We start from the raw sequence: 15,112 nt of genomic DNA on the forward strand, positions 1-15,112 counted from the left end.
TGCTTTGTGGTGATTTGGGCGTTGCATGTTTGATAGTAGGTTCTCCGTGTCTTGCCCCGGTCCCATTTTCCTGCTCTACAAGACAACAAGGAGGTGCAGGGACTAGCAGAGCTCCCCACAACTCCTGGCTACTGCTAGCTCCCACAGAGAAAGAGAGAAGTAACACTGACCTTCCCACTAAAGTAAAAGGCAGAAACAATTCTAACTGCTTTATAAGTGACATTTCACAGGGGCTTCAGCTGTGCAAGTCAGTATTGCTGAACTTTTTTGACTTCTCTCAATCCTTTCAATTTCTTGTGGTAATACATAAAAAAAGTAAGAGCAAATGCTGTTACCATAGTAAATCTGTACCTGGTTACTTTGTTCTCTTTCTTGCTCAGCCATTCAGTGGGATTCTTCTTTTGAAGGAATAAATGGATGCCTGCTATGGAAGTTGCTACAGACACTCTACAGACAGGTCTTCTGAGACAAAAAGAACCCAGTGATTTGTTCCTGAGAAACCCCATTACCACAAGGGTGGGGATTTTTAGAGGAACTCTCAGAATAGCCTAATATATTAAACAAGCTACAGCTGAGAAGGACTTGGGCTGAGCTGCTTACAGAGCTCTGACCACACAGGGAAGTGATTGGTACACATTAAAATTAGTAAGATGGTCTTACTTTGCTGCTTAACCAAATTTTCATCTAGGACAAAACTTTACATTTACTCTGAGACTATACAGGTTCAGTCAGAGCCTTATGCAGGAGACTATCCAGAAGTCCCCCTCTTCTACCTATGCCTAATTTTAAGTATGGAAGTGGACTTAGTAAATCAGCAGAAGTACTCGCTAGCTTGGGATGTAGTTTTGTTTGCTGGACTGAGGGAATTTTTCTTATGCAAGCACTTGCATCTCTTTGCGGATGAATTCTGTCCTGGGACACTTAATCTCAGTAACTGTAGTTGTTCTGTGATTTCTCTCTTTAGCTAAATTCTACAGCAATATTCATCAACAAGAGAAGAAATACCACATGTTAGATGAGGGGAGATGAGTAAATTATCAGTACTCCAGAAATAACAGAGTTGATGCAGCCTTTTTAGGGAGTGCACGTAGATAGGAACAAAGACCCCTGTCATCTCATCCCTTACAGACCTCTGTAACAAAATGTACATTAGTAGTATCAGCAGCTTTAATGTAGAGAACTAGACGGGTGCTTTTAGTTTTTATGTTTAGTACAGGATCAGAGACTTATTTGGCTCATACCCCATGTTTATTTTCCTGAAGGACTAGATTAGTACATATGAATGACCATTTTCCTCCTGACACAGCAATTTTGACTAACGGCTTACACAGACATTCTTGAAGGGACCTGCATTAAAACCCACTACTGATGCATCTCTGATCCATAGTACATCTCTAAAATGTCTCCTATAATTTGAAATAGTTTGTCTTTGAAACCTAGCCGTTCATACTGATGACAATATCCAGCCTCAGTAAAATTGTGAGCCAATATATTCAAGCCAAAAGAAAGCAACAAAAATTTTGTGTTTTTAATCTTAATTTAGTAAGAACGACTTAAATTAAAAACATTGTGTTAAATCAAGCAGAAAATAATGCTTGATTTACATACAAAATGGAAGCAGTTAAAATAGCTAAGCTGAAGGCCTGTAATAGAAGTTGAATATTAACTATATTTACTGCTTACTTAAATTAATTTGTTGGTGGTTTCCATAAATACTTTTTTTTTTTTTGCACAAATAAACACTAACACTTTCCCAAAGGTAAAGCAGGCTTACATTTAATTTATGTAAACCACTTAATGTATCCCCTTTAGGACTTCACAGTCTTTGTGCTAAACTTGTACAGATGCCTGTAATTAACTTAGGAGAACAAGTGAGGGATTCAGGACTATGAAAGAGCCTAGGAATAAGCCTATTTCTGCCAGAAATATTAGAAGTAAAATGAGCTGATTAAAAAAGAAATCTTATTAAAAATAGTCATGTTGAAATTCTGCTACTTGTTTATTTTAATTAAGGTATTGGAGGAATCAGTGAATGACTATTAATTAGGAAGATCATTTTTTCTTAATCAGAACATTCATCTAAATCACTGCAGGGTTTGTGTAAGGAAAGTCTTGTTTTTAAAAATCCTCATAAACAAGGAATGCTACACCAGAAACTTCTAATATGCTTTGAATGATAAATAAGCTTATAATAATGTACCTCCAAAGATTATACTCTGGAGACTGTCAGAGAAATCCATGCTCTTAGGAAGATTAAGTCTTTGGTCTAACTTGAAAGCGGCTGTAATGTATATTGCTGATTCTGTTCAAATGATCTTGTGGGTGTATTTAAAAAAAAATCGCTGCATAGAATTTCTCTTTAGGAACCGCAAAAATCCACCACTGGGAAATATAGACATATATACAGACACATCCCAATGCAAGCAGGCAAGGACTAGCAGGCTGCAGAAAGCTCAGTAATTGGCCTGCCCCACCCAGGCAGGGCAGGGAACAGAGATTGACTGATTGCACCAGCCCAACTCTGATGATTCAGTTGAAATCAATTAACTTGCAGTTAATCCTGAAGCAGTTCTCAGTGTTCTCTACCTTTTGTTTTACTGGAAAAGCTGCTGATGGTTGAAGAATGCCATAATACGGGCTTTCATGTTCATTTCCTTACCGATATGCTAAAAATAAGAACACTTCTTATTAGCCTAGAAAGATAAGCTGTATTTTGATGGCATAGGTTTTGAATTTTTAAGTTAGATCCAAAAAACATCCTCCCTTTGCGTCTCGGCCCACGTAAGCACTCTCATTTTTCTCATTTCTAATGTTGCTGATGGGCTGATGTGGCACTATGATATTTTGTAAAATGGTTTTTATTGTGGCTGGACATTCATTTATTGGTCATTATTATGTTGGAAATGGGGATTTCAATGAGTTCTTCAGAAAACGTCATATTTCCCCTTGCGTGTTCTTTAAAAACTGCATAAAAACTGCATCCCATACACTTTAAGGTAACTATCAAAAGCGTAAGTACAAGAGTCAATATCTGCAATACAAGATATTTTTAGTAGTAAGAAGATGTGCTGCTTACCAAATGGCTTGGAGAGAGCTACAGGATGTATAAGCCTACCAGAGAGAAGGTTAGTCACTTGGTTATGCAGGTAGACTGTCCTTAACTAGTACAGAGCTACTGCTCGTTACCTCACAACAGGCTACATTTGCTACAGTCCTGCATTAATTAAGAGGCTCCCTGTGTGATATTCTCATCCGTGACTTTTCAACAGGGGTAATTTATTCTTGATATTTATGATTCTTGCAAGAATAAAAGTTAGAAGATGAAGAAATTAGAGATAATAATCCTTTCTTGCGTAAGTGATCTTGTGGTTATAAGGGTCAACTTTTTTCTTTCAGATATGTACCTAGGGTTTTTCATGGGTTTTCTGCAATTTGGGTTCAGAAAGCTCTTAGATGAGTGGTAATTCTCTGAAAGTTACCCCCTTCCTTTTGTTTTGGCTTTAATATGATTGCAAACTTGTTATGATGTCAGAAAAGAGACTGATTTTTTTTTCTCTTTCTAATTATTAACAATATTTGTGCTCTGGCATTTTTCATCAACAGTTGCCAAGTGTTTCAAAGGATCCTATTGCCTCCATTTTACAGATGGGGAAACTGAGATATGGAGAATTGGCTTGCCCATAGCCACTCAGGAAGCCAGCAGCAGATACCCAGTGATCCCAGTAACCCAAGTCCATGGCATTTCCCTTCAGTGTTCCGACAGCCAAAAACCTGTTTAGTCTTTGCAATCTAGCAAGTTACCCACCTCTCCCTTATTAAGACCAAGCTACTCTTGTGCTTCCATTTTCTCATATATATATATATAAAAAAAAGCTGGAAGCAGTTGGAAACAAAGCAAAAGGCTCAGTTTTCACTCTGTAGCTGCTTCTGCTGCTGTCTGGAGCATGGCTGTGAGGTCTATATGCTTAATGCCCATGGGTGCAGTCCTAGTGATGGAATTAGTGAAAAAACCCTATAACGGAACAGGTTGCACTTTTTGGATGCTGATGGGAAGGCAGGAGCCTTGGGATCTGCTGCAGATGGAGCCTGGACAAGCAGCAGCAGCTGTGGGTGGCACATGAATTGGGGAGACTGATGCTAATACCTCTTCGCTGGTCTCTATGCCCTGAGGCACTACAGTGAGGCAGTTCAACCAAGGAACCATGTGAAGGTGTATATAGAGTACAAGGATGGGCTGTGAAGCATAGGAGAATGGGAGAAGATGGGGTTTAGGACTAACTGAGGGCTTTGTAGAGAGTAGGGATGAGCTCTTCAAAATGGAAAGGAATATTGGACTTTAATTGGGGCTTGTATAGCTGGAGAGTTTAGTGAAAATATATAATGGCTTCAATATTTAGATGTTAGGCTTGGGATAGGTCATGGTTTGGAAGAGACGACCATTTTGGCTGTCATTTGATCTACATATAGTGCTCTGCACCCAGACCTCTGCAGGCAGCTGTATACACCACTGAAGATACCTTGTGGAGCTCAGGGACTTTCTTCTGCCCTCTAGATCTCAGCAAGTGAAGTAGAGCAGCTGAAAGTACCTGAAGGGAGAAAAACCCTTCTATCCTCCTGTTCTTCCTGGGTCTCTCCAGCTAAGGGGGTACTTTAGACAAGCAAACCATACAATGTGATTCAGGATGGGTTTGTAGGCTGTTACTGTGGTGAATGATGTTACTACTCCTGGGGCATATTCTTCCGAGAGTATGATACCAGTTCACCAGTGACGATAAATATATAGACCTGAAAGGATGTCTCAGCTCCTACTGCTCCTATCTTTTCTGAACTACTCTGCTTCTCTTCTGTTTGTTTCTTGCTGAACAGGGAATCGTAGAAATGTTGTTTTGGGGGGGACCCTGGAAATGGTCTTGTCCAGGCTCCCCTTCAGACGCCTGTCACCACTGCTATAGATCAGGTAACCTATGGTTTTGTCTAATTGAGCTGTGAAAACCTTAAAGAATGGAGATTACAAAATACAGCAAAGTGTACAGGAAAAGTCTGTTGGCCTCAAAGGATCCTTCCTGGAAGTTGTGTGCTATTGGGGGTTTCATTTAGATTACAAAACCGAGCTGTGGTTTTCAAAGTATCAGAGCAGCAGATGTAGATCTGCTAATGCTTTTTGCTGTGCTACCTCTTCTTCTTTGGCAAACGCTATCTCTGTGGTAGTTCTGACTTTCTCCATGTATTCTGATTGATGGATTTTGTAATTAATTGCCACCAGCTCATGACTAAACTCATTGCAGATTATCTTGTATGAAGCTGCTTAAGTACTAAGCAAACACATCAGGTTCTGCATGCCCAGAGCATGGCAAACCAACCGTAACTGTAATGTAGGTGTCATCAGCAAAGACTGCTGATCCTAGAAAAACCCTCCTTTGATGGGCTGGGAGTGTATTTAAACTGACTTGATAGGAACTGACTGCCACAGTGTGATTCTTCGTCTTCTGACTGTGAGTAATATAAGCTGAGTCTGCTTACAGTCTCCATTAGGGAAGAGCAGAGTTCCTGCTAATTCCTACCAACACCTGGCTCTCTATGAACCACCACACAGAGTTCTTGTGAGTTGCTCATGCCACAGCAAAGAGAGCATTAGAGAGACTCTAATGTGAACTAAGTGCTAGCACAGCATGGATGAAGCAGTGAGTTACACTTACAGTGCTAAATACGCTGATTAACACTGCAGAGATTAAATTCTTCACTGGTATTTAAGGACTGGTACCTGCCCTGCATTAGGAGTTCGAATTTTTTGGTTTTTTTGCTATGGATCTGCATCACTATTGCAAATCCTGCAAACAATTCAGTTGTTCTGCAAGTTATTCTGCAAGTCACTGCGCAGTAGCCGCCAACACCCAACAAGGTCCCATCAGTATCTCTGCCCCATTTTTAACCCTCTGTAGCCAAGCGTCTAGACACGGCAAAGCTATTTTCTGTATCCTGCCCATGGCTTGAATGGTGAGGTGACCAAACAAAATGTGATTTGTGATGATATTGTTTCATGACTGAATTTCCTTTCAGATACAGTAGGTGAATATGACTCCCTGACTAATGCTTACCTGTATTTCATGGCTGTGGCTATTACCACATAGTTAGAATGAGTAAGCTAGTACTGGGCTGACTTTTAGTATTGAGAAACTTGTATGTTTTACTCAGTTGACCACTGTGTACAGAAAGGCAGAAATACAAAGCTGTAGAATCAGGCTTTATGTTTAGACAGAATTAAAACTGATTAATTTTGCTGAAACGGGCTTATACATACATTTCACTTTTATTTCAATTTATCCTCTCTCTTTTTTTACCAGAATGGAAGGTAATTCTCAGCCCCCTCTGCTCTACTGAATGTGGGAGAGGACCAAACAGTAGACTGAAACTGAAAGATACTGGGATAACTTTGGATCACAGAGATTTCAGCAATGTTCGAGTGCAGTGCAATGCTGTGGTGGTGCTCATGTACTAGGTCTAGTTCCATTTATATATCTCTTGTTTCTTTGAGAGAAAACAACAGATAATTATTACTAAGCATTTATGACACTGATACGCTTAGGTGCTTTATGAACTATGCAGAAAATGTGGACTTCGATGGACAAATTCTGGTGAATTCTAGGCCCTCCCCATCCCCACAAGAGAAAGGAAACTTGTTAAATACTTGTTTTATTCTAAACTTTGCAATATTTTCAGTGTTGAAATTAAAAAAAAAAAACAACAAACCCTGAAAACCGATTCCATTAAACATATCTGAATTCTAAGGTGAAATACTTGGCAAAGATTTCTGCTGATTTCTTCCATAGCTTCAGTTTATCATGTACCCAATGCTTAATTAAGGAATACACAGTTCTTTGGCACCTAGAAACTTGTGATGTTCACAGGTTGGTTTACATGATGGACTCCATGTGGGGTCACTTTAATATACCACAAGAAATCTTATTTCCTGAGGTCCAAACTCATTCTTAGATTAAATGATCACACTCTTGTTGAAATACCTTCAAGTGATGTTGTTTTTACCAGCAATTACTTTGGCCTTGCAACCAGAGGTGAATCTGAATCACAAATCATAAATGGAAATCTGAATCACAAATGGAGCAGAACTGCCCATCTCAGTTGAATATCTTTGACCTGCTCTGATTCTGTCCCCCTGTTCTTCTTAAATAATCACTGTAATGTAAGCAGATCTGCTCTGAAGCAATAAATTATAAATGCTGTGCTTCAGTCTGCTTATTGGGATGTGATTGTGTAGATAATTTAATATAGTTTTCACTGATGACCACGGAACAAAGAACCAGCAGTGGCTCAAAATAACCCATTTCTCTGTAAACTTTTGAGGGCAGTGGAAAAATAAAGCCAAACACTCTCTCTTTGAAGTCCAAGGTAAGAACACAGAGTGATAAAACTTCCAGCTGTGTGAAAAGAGCTGCTCTCTCTAGCTGGAAATGGGGGTAGCTGAAAGACTTGGAGGAAGAAATGGACACCCGCTGCAGCATCTGAAGAGAGCATCAGAGGCCGCGGGGCATCAGTGGGTAAGGTTCCCTAGGTAACACCAAGAAAGCCAGTTTGTTCCTGAGTCCTGAATCTCCAAATGATATTGTTCCTACTGATAAAACAGCAGGGTTGGGAGGAGGAGGCTGGAAGGCTCTGGCTGGAAACACAAAGGTTGCAAAGCTGCTGGGTGAACGTGTTCGGTACTCAGATTTTTCTAGCCTGGGTCTAATGTGAGAGCACAGAAGCTGGATTAATGGGAGCAAAAGGACTGATGCTTTGGGTGATGTGCTCTGAAACTGGGAAAGAGGAAGAAAAAGGGGGTGGAGACAGTCCTGCAGGTCAAACCTGGGGTGGGTTACGTGGTTCTGCAGGAAGTGGTGGGGCTCTGCCTGCTTCTGCCAGCCAGGAATGGGACTTCAGCTGCAACGGGGCTGTGCTGCTCTACAGGGACTCCTGAACTGAAGCTGTCGATGGGTTTGTTCTCAGCTGGTGTTTGCTTTTGTTAACTGATGCTCAATATGCTCATAACAATCCTTTGGTTAAAATAAATCAGTGATTTAATTCTTGCTTTAACTTCTAACTTAGTCCAGCAAAGTTTTCAGTATTACAAGTCCCATTAAGCAAATCAAAATAAGCTTTAGCCTGAACATTAGTCTACCCACAGCGAGTTACCATATAAAGGCATAGTTCTTAAATGCACCCAGCTCTTCCACTTGATTGATGTTTCAGCACAATACCACACCACAGATTCAACAAACGTAGATAATTTTAAATGGACAACTATTTACAGTTCTATGATACAATGTTATTACAAAAACTCAAGATATAAAGCTCTGAATTTTGGAAACACAATACTGCACATTCCCAGTTTTAAAGCAAAAGTAGCATGAATCTACACCTTCTGCATCTTGAACACAAAGGCTTTTGAGTGGAAGCAACTGACAACAGCATTCAAACCCAGAGATTTATTGAAGGATGAGCTGAGAATGTGTCCAACAGACCAGACTGGAAAACCTCTTTCTGTTGCTTTAATAAGAGGAACTGACGCCCGGGTTCTCCAAAAGCTGATGGACACATCCATGTACGGCAGATGACTAGTGATGTGCTTCAACATAATTGCACACAAGTGTCATGTAGGAACCAGACACAGTTTATATGGCCATATAATTACTAAAATACATACTTTTATCTTTTTTTTTTACTTTTTTTTTTTCTCTGTAACTGCTTTGTGATTGAGAGTAAAAATACATTTGTCTGATCTAGGTCTTGGACCTGCTCCAATATAAATTGTCAGTGGGCAATGAGAAGAGGGAACATCATGCTTCCACCTGTGATGGTACAGCCACTGCTTAATTTATACTTTTAATTTAGTTGAGGCACTGCTATTTTTAAAAATTCTCTGGGGGCTAAATGCTGCAATCCTTTCTTGGGCCACACTCAGCTGTTGCTTCAAGAGGAGCTTGGCCTAAGAGCAGGTTGGAAGACTTGGCTTCCAGGACAGTGGCCGAGAGGTCTGACCCTTTCACACTGCCACGCGCAGAACTGTCCCCGGTCCCTGTGAGCGCTCGCTGTACAGCACGGGCCGAGGGTGCTGAAGACTCCAGGGAGGCTCTCTGTGTCTTGGGCAGGGGAGTGAGAGGCTGCATGAGGAAAAGTGTTGAGTCCTGGTGGGGCAGAGGGCATGGTGGCGTCTCGGCAATGCAGAACCCGGCTTCTGAGAAGCTGGTAGCACTCTGGGGACGTGTGAGTAGTTCGCTGGGTCTCTGTTATTTCTTCTGCCTTGCCGTGACACCTGCAGGAAGAGGGGGAAATTCAAAGTATTTAAGACTGTAAAACAACAGCGTTGTGGTTTTGCATGTGTGTGTATCTAACAGTTGTGGTGCTACCAGCTTCATATTCCTCAGATAACCTAAAACCAAGCAGAGCTAAATTTTTATATCCTTAATAAAAAAATCACGTTTCCAGAACTGATCCTGATATTAAAGAGTTCGGGCAACGTTCAGGACTGTCAGAAGGATGGGATGGCACACTGTCATTTTTAAGAGCCTATCCCACACAATAACCAAAGCAAACACCATGTCTAATAACAGATATGGAAGTCATATAAGAAGATGAGCATCAGCGTGATTAAATTCTTGTGGTCCATTTAAAAACTGCTCACAGACAATACCGAGTCTGTTAAAGGCAGATGAAGCTCTGAAAACCTGCATTCTCTTTGCATGGGGAGGCTGATGTCCCGCTCTGCCATGTGCAGGACATAGCTGCTGGCAGGCAGCGCTGTGTCCCCTCTTTCCCCTTCTCTCACACCTCCCCAGGCTGCAGTTTTTAAGCACTGACCTATACTCCCGGGTTGGTTTGTTCCTATATTTTCTAGGGAATCAAGTAGATTTGTGAGCAGGGAAATTGCCAAAGCCTGTTTGCTTATGGACTTGTGCTTTCAAGACTTTTGTTTCCCCTAACATTTCCAAGACACACAAAGACGGGAGAAGAAAAAAGGAATTGCAGGTTTCAAAGTGCAGCTCGTCTCTGCCCTCCTAGCACTGCTACCAGGTGCTGCATTTCAAGGATGCACTGAAACTCCTGCCTGCCTTGTTCATTTCAAAAAGGCACCATTTGTCCATGCGTTCCTCTAAGCTGCTTTCCTGCCTCTTCTAAGGAAAAATCAAAGCTGTCTGTGTCTCTGTTTTTTTCTAACACAACTTCTTTTTAAGCCTGCACGCTGGAATCCCTGTGCTTACAGCATACATAATCTGAATTATGCTTAACTTATGGTTTCAGCTGCCACACATCTCAGTGCAACACGACAACTAGTCCTGACATATTTCTTACCTGTGTCTTGCTGCTACTCTTTTCTATTCTTACTACAAATCTTCATTAGGATTCTTAAATCAAGACAGCTACTTCCCCTTCCCACTTGATGTGATCCTACGGAACAGCATGGAAAGGGCCAAAAGAAGGGCAAGAGTAGTTACGACTATAACTACCCAATACCTATCCACTTTTCTCTTGCTATCAGTGATGCTTCAGGTGCAGGAACAAAAGCAATCCTGTGTGGAAATCCTGCAGAGATTCCTCTGTTTAACCACCCTAGGGGCCAGGAAGGGCCTAGGGCCACCAGGCTGTGCAGGAGCAGGGCTCCCAGCCAGGCTTGTAGCCCTGGGCACTAGGGATGCTGGAGAATAAATACATTCCTTTCAGGAAATGAGACAGAGAGAGATTTGACATTATTAATTCAGTTCATAGGAAATGCTCAACAGCATGGAAAGGACAACGCATAACTATGCAATTTCAGTATAGTGGTTCTTTCAATTGTTTATTTTTCTTGCTTTTCTTCCCAGTTGCTGTAAAACCAGGCAAAGTTTTGCAAATGAAAGTCTCATCCTGAAATTCTTTAAATTCTCTTTTGAGGGGCAACTCTATGTTGGCAGAATCAATGAAGGATGCAGGGAACTTGGTACATAGTTTCCCTAGAAATTGGGTGTACCTGTATTATCTTTTGGGCAGACAAAAGCCAAATTACATACACCACCCCTGCCCCCTTGCCTTTCCCAGAAAGCTGCGTGAATGCACACAAGAAGGATGCACGGTCTGTTTGCTCCAACGGACTCATTTGTGTGCAACTCTGAAAACGAATTTGGCTTTGAGTTTGAGCTGGTAGCTTGCCCCAACCAGCAATTCTTCCCAGGTTTAGTGTTTTATTCCCTTTTCAGAATACCTATACCTATATATTGGATGGTGCTATAGGAAGTGGCTACCTGCAAGCAAACCAACCATTGCTCTACACAGGAGAAAAGTACTGAAATTGCATTGTTATGGTTTTGGAGAAAATAACGGGATCAAAGCAAGGACTTTGCTTATCACATGAAGCTGGATTCATTTGGTTAGAATAATGACTTTTAATTATCTGCAGGGAAAGGTGATTTGGCTGCTGCTGACACAGAGGACAGATGTGTGGGCTGTGACCCTGTGTCGAAGGGAGGTCAGCACTGACTCCACTCAACACAAGATCAACACACTGAAGAATAAAAATCAGAGTAACAAATTTATTTTACGTGTGTTTGTGATTAGATACAAAGACAAAAAGCTTAGCTGATGTGCTGAATACTGATTAGGTCTGTAAAGTCCCAGTGCTATGGTTAGTTCACATAAAAACACTTTTCTGAGTTTACATACCTCATTGTACCACACAACCTTTTTTTGTTTTATTATCTCCAGTATCAGTTTCAACCTCTGTTTTTAAACAAAAGACAAACACTAAATATATTTGATCATGGCAAGGCAAATTTAACAACAGGGAACTTTATATGATGAGATCCTTGTCTAGTAGCAGTGATTCCTAAGATGCCATCCCTGGATAGCCAGGGAGCCCTGTAGCTTTTGAGTTCCTTAAGTCAGAAATACTAATTTCAGATGTCAGGAAAGCATCAGTATGGCTGGGAGTGAGGGGTGCTCCTGCTGCTGCAGCTCCTCCTGCTGCCTTCTGGGAAGCAAGTTTGTGAACCACTGCTCCAGGGAAACCATTCTTGTTTGCGGCTTGTTTTTTGACTAAGGGAAAGTGGCTTGTTTAGGAATGGAAATAACTACAGCCCCAGGGCATGCCAATATTACAAGGGTAAATTTCTCTGTGGTACGTGCTCAACTCATGCTGTCTTTCTCAGCAGTGGATATTCAAACCCTGCCTTCCTTTCTCTTTCATTTTCCTTAGTGCTTTTCCTAAGCACTAAACATTGATTAAAAAGACACTTTCAGCACTTTCCTGCCCATTTGCTTGAACCCAGGATCTTGCAGAAAAGAGACTTTGGACAATATACTGCACCTTTCTAAAGGGTAACAGATCCAAGTATCTTCCCTGTGAGTCACTTCTAGCTTGGGATTAAAGTATCCACCAAAGGGTGGCTTCAGCTCATAAAGTCTGAGGAACTTGAACACACTTCCCAGGCTTGGGCCAGCTGCGGATGCTCACCACGAGATGGAGACCTGGGTGTCTCTGGTGGTGAAGCTTTTTCCCAGCACCAGTGGGGCAGCCCCGGGCATGGGACCAATTCAGCCACGCAAATACAATCCTTCACACAAGCATCAGCAAGAGGCTCGTTTTAAACTGTTGGCTTTCTCCTGTCATCCTGCAGAGGTGGCTCCAGGACCTGCTGTTCAGGAGCAACCTAAAGTACCCCTGGGGCAGGCTGTCAAGTTACTGCAGGCAAAGTGCTCTTGCAATGAGGCTTAGGAGAGGAAAAACAAACAATCCCACGGCTGCGCTCATGTTGCTGGTTTTATGTGTTTATAAGTAGCTGAGAGGAGGGATCACTGATTAAATACCCAGTATTAACTGCTCTTAATCACTGCTCTGGAGTCTAATGGAGCTCTTGTTTGCACATAACTGTGCCTTGTAGCAGTCTTTAGCACACTTCACAGATGTGCTTATTGCCATCTTTACTGCATATGTGTAATGGGCTTTTTAACTATTGATTAATCATTACCCCTTCATAAACTACTTATAAATGTCAAGAGAACAAACTGTGCTTGTATTTTTCTTTTCAAATCTCTGGTTTTAAAGAAATAATCGCTTCATGAAACACTGTGGATCTAGGGGTAGGGGGCATTGAACCTCCAGGGGAGCAAGAAGATATATACACAAATATATGAGGAAGACTCCCCAGTTTAATTCAGTTCCTGACAGCTATGTATGAAACAGGCTACCTGAGTAGCTTTTGCTGTGCCTCTTCTTCTTCCTCCGTTTCCCAGATGGCCTCTGATTTTCCCTTTCAGTGTGAGTTTGCCCTGGAGGGAGTGTTGCTGAACAAGAGGAGTCGGTGGCTGGCTCTTCTGAGAAGGACTTCTCTTGAGAGGTGTCCAACAGCGAATCTGTACCCGGGTCTTCATTTTCCTTTACCATGTCTTTCAACTCTTCCTGATGGGCCTCATTGCAGGGAACAGACTGACCGCTGCCAGGTTCAACTCTGGTCTCACTTGGCTGCGTTTCTGGCTCCTGCACAAGCCTGTAGCTCTCTGAGCCATCAGCTGGGCATTTCTTGTCCTGGCCTTCTGAGATGGACCCATTGAGTTGGTCTTGTGGAGCAATGCCTGAACTGCTGCACACAAACCTTATCCCTGTGTCTATGTTAGCAGCAGAGAAGGCAATGGAGCCACCCTTCATGCTTGGCTGGAGGCTTGCCCAGCTGTCTGCCTGCTCCATTCTGGCACTTGGCACGGTCTGACTGGCCCTGTCAGCTTCCACCAAGCTTACTGAGTCTGTCTGGGACTCTGGTGGCAAGTTTCCTCCAGCACTGGTCTTGGATAACTCCTGGTTTGAAGCTGAGGCGTTTGTAACATCTCCACCCATCTCCATCAGGGCAGTGGTTGAGGAGCAAGTGCTTTCTGAGGGATGACCATTGCCGTTCTGCTTGGTCTTATCATCGATCTGCTTTCCTGCTACCAGTGGATCCATAGTGCTCTTTCCTTTAAACAAAAAAAATGCAATCAGCCACAGCTGCAGAATTGCATCCAGGATTAACCAAGGTGTTTCTGTCAGTGGGAGAGGATGCAAGCAAGACTTGCACGTGGAGGGTGAACTGACCCTAAAGGAACCATGCAGAGGGAGCACTATTTTACCCTCCCTATACTTCCCCTCCTTATACCCACTGTGGTCACTCCAGTTGGATTCAAAGGCTCCTCCTCAGTCAAGTCTCTGTTTCCAGCAGGTGTTTATGTGTCTTTGCTGCCATCCAGCTTATTTCCATGGAAGCCTTTTACCTTGCAAGGATGCCTGAAAGCCTATGGCAGGAAGAGGGAATCTGCCTTTTCTTATGAGCTGCTTTAGACTCCCAGCTGCAGACTAAGACAGAATGCAGCAGTCTCCAAGGCAGTGACAAGCTGTGCTACTGAGACTTGATAGCATGAAGAGGACTCATGTGGGGATGACACCAATGCTCCATCATCATGGTACTGTGGCTGACCCATGGGCTGTGCCTCTCAGAGGGCTTATCAGCACGGGTGGAAGGCCACGCTGTTCCAAAATACTGCTAATTCTGGGGCAGACCTGGTTGGCCACAGCTCAGGGCTCTCTGCTCCTCTTCTCCACAGCACTGGCTGCAGAGCATCCTTAAATAAAATGACCCAAATGCAAACACAGAGGCTTTTTGCTTGTGTGTTTGGTTTAGGCTCAGGGGCAGATGGAAATGAATAGCTGCAGGTACAGCTGGGTCTGTGTCCTTACCAGACTGGCTCTCCTCCAGGCTCTCTGCAGGTGAAGTTTTAGGAAGTGCATCTGTCTCGTGTCTGTTCTTTGTCTTTCTCAGAGTGAACCCTTTCCTTATGTCGGCCAGCAGCGCATCGATGACACACACCTCCTCCTGCTTCACCATCCCCTTCTTAACTGGGATGGAGAGACATGAGTGTTAAATCTGCTCATGAAATGGTGGAGAAGGCCACTTTGCAGCGATGCTACTGCATGGGGCAGGTACTGCTGTCTTGATACAAGCAACCACTGGGCACCAATGCCAGGTCTGGACACAGCCGTGCTCCGTGCCCCTGCAGCAGCGTGTCCTGGCTGAAGCCAAAGGATCTACCCAAAAGCCTGGGTGCTACAGGCTGGGACCGG

General features: G+C 42.7%; 1 protein-coding gene across 6 annotated transcripts in view; it reads right to left on the minus strand.

Moving 5' to 3' along the window:
- Positions 1 to 6,804: 6,804 nt before the first annotated feature.
- Positions 6,805 to 15,112, minus strand: part of LOC138721625 (inverted formin-2-like) — a 123,134-nt gene continuing 114,826 nt past the window's right edge. For 2 of the 6 annotated variants that reach the window (XM_069858962.1, XM_069858966.1), the window contains 3 exons: positions 14,729 to 14,887; positions 13,213 to 13,971; positions 9,380 to 11,479 (listed from right to left, as the gene is read on the minus strand). In XM_069858962.1, coding sequence (XP_069715063.1) covers positions 11,412 to 11,479; positions 13,213 to 13,971; positions 14,729 to 14,887 — 986 coding nt within the window. In that variant the 3' untranslated portion in view covers positions 9,380 to 11,411. Of the gene's footprint in view, positions 9,308 to 9,379; positions 11,480 to 11,688; positions 11,746 to 13,212; positions 13,972 to 14,728; positions 14,888 to 15,112 lie in introns of those variants that run through there. The other 4 variants (XM_069858961.1, XM_069858964.1, XM_069858960.1 and 1 more) reach the window with 4 other exon arrangements.

The sequence above is a fragment of the Phaenicophaeus curvirostris genome, chromosome 5 (genome assembly GCF_032191515.1).
Source record: "Phaenicophaeus curvirostris isolate KB17595 chromosome 5, BPBGC_Pcur_1.0, whole genome shotgun sequence".
In the NCBI taxonomy this organism is placed as follows: Eukaryota; Metazoa; Chordata; class Aves; order Cuculiformes; family Cuculidae; genus Phaenicophaeus; species Phaenicophaeus curvirostris.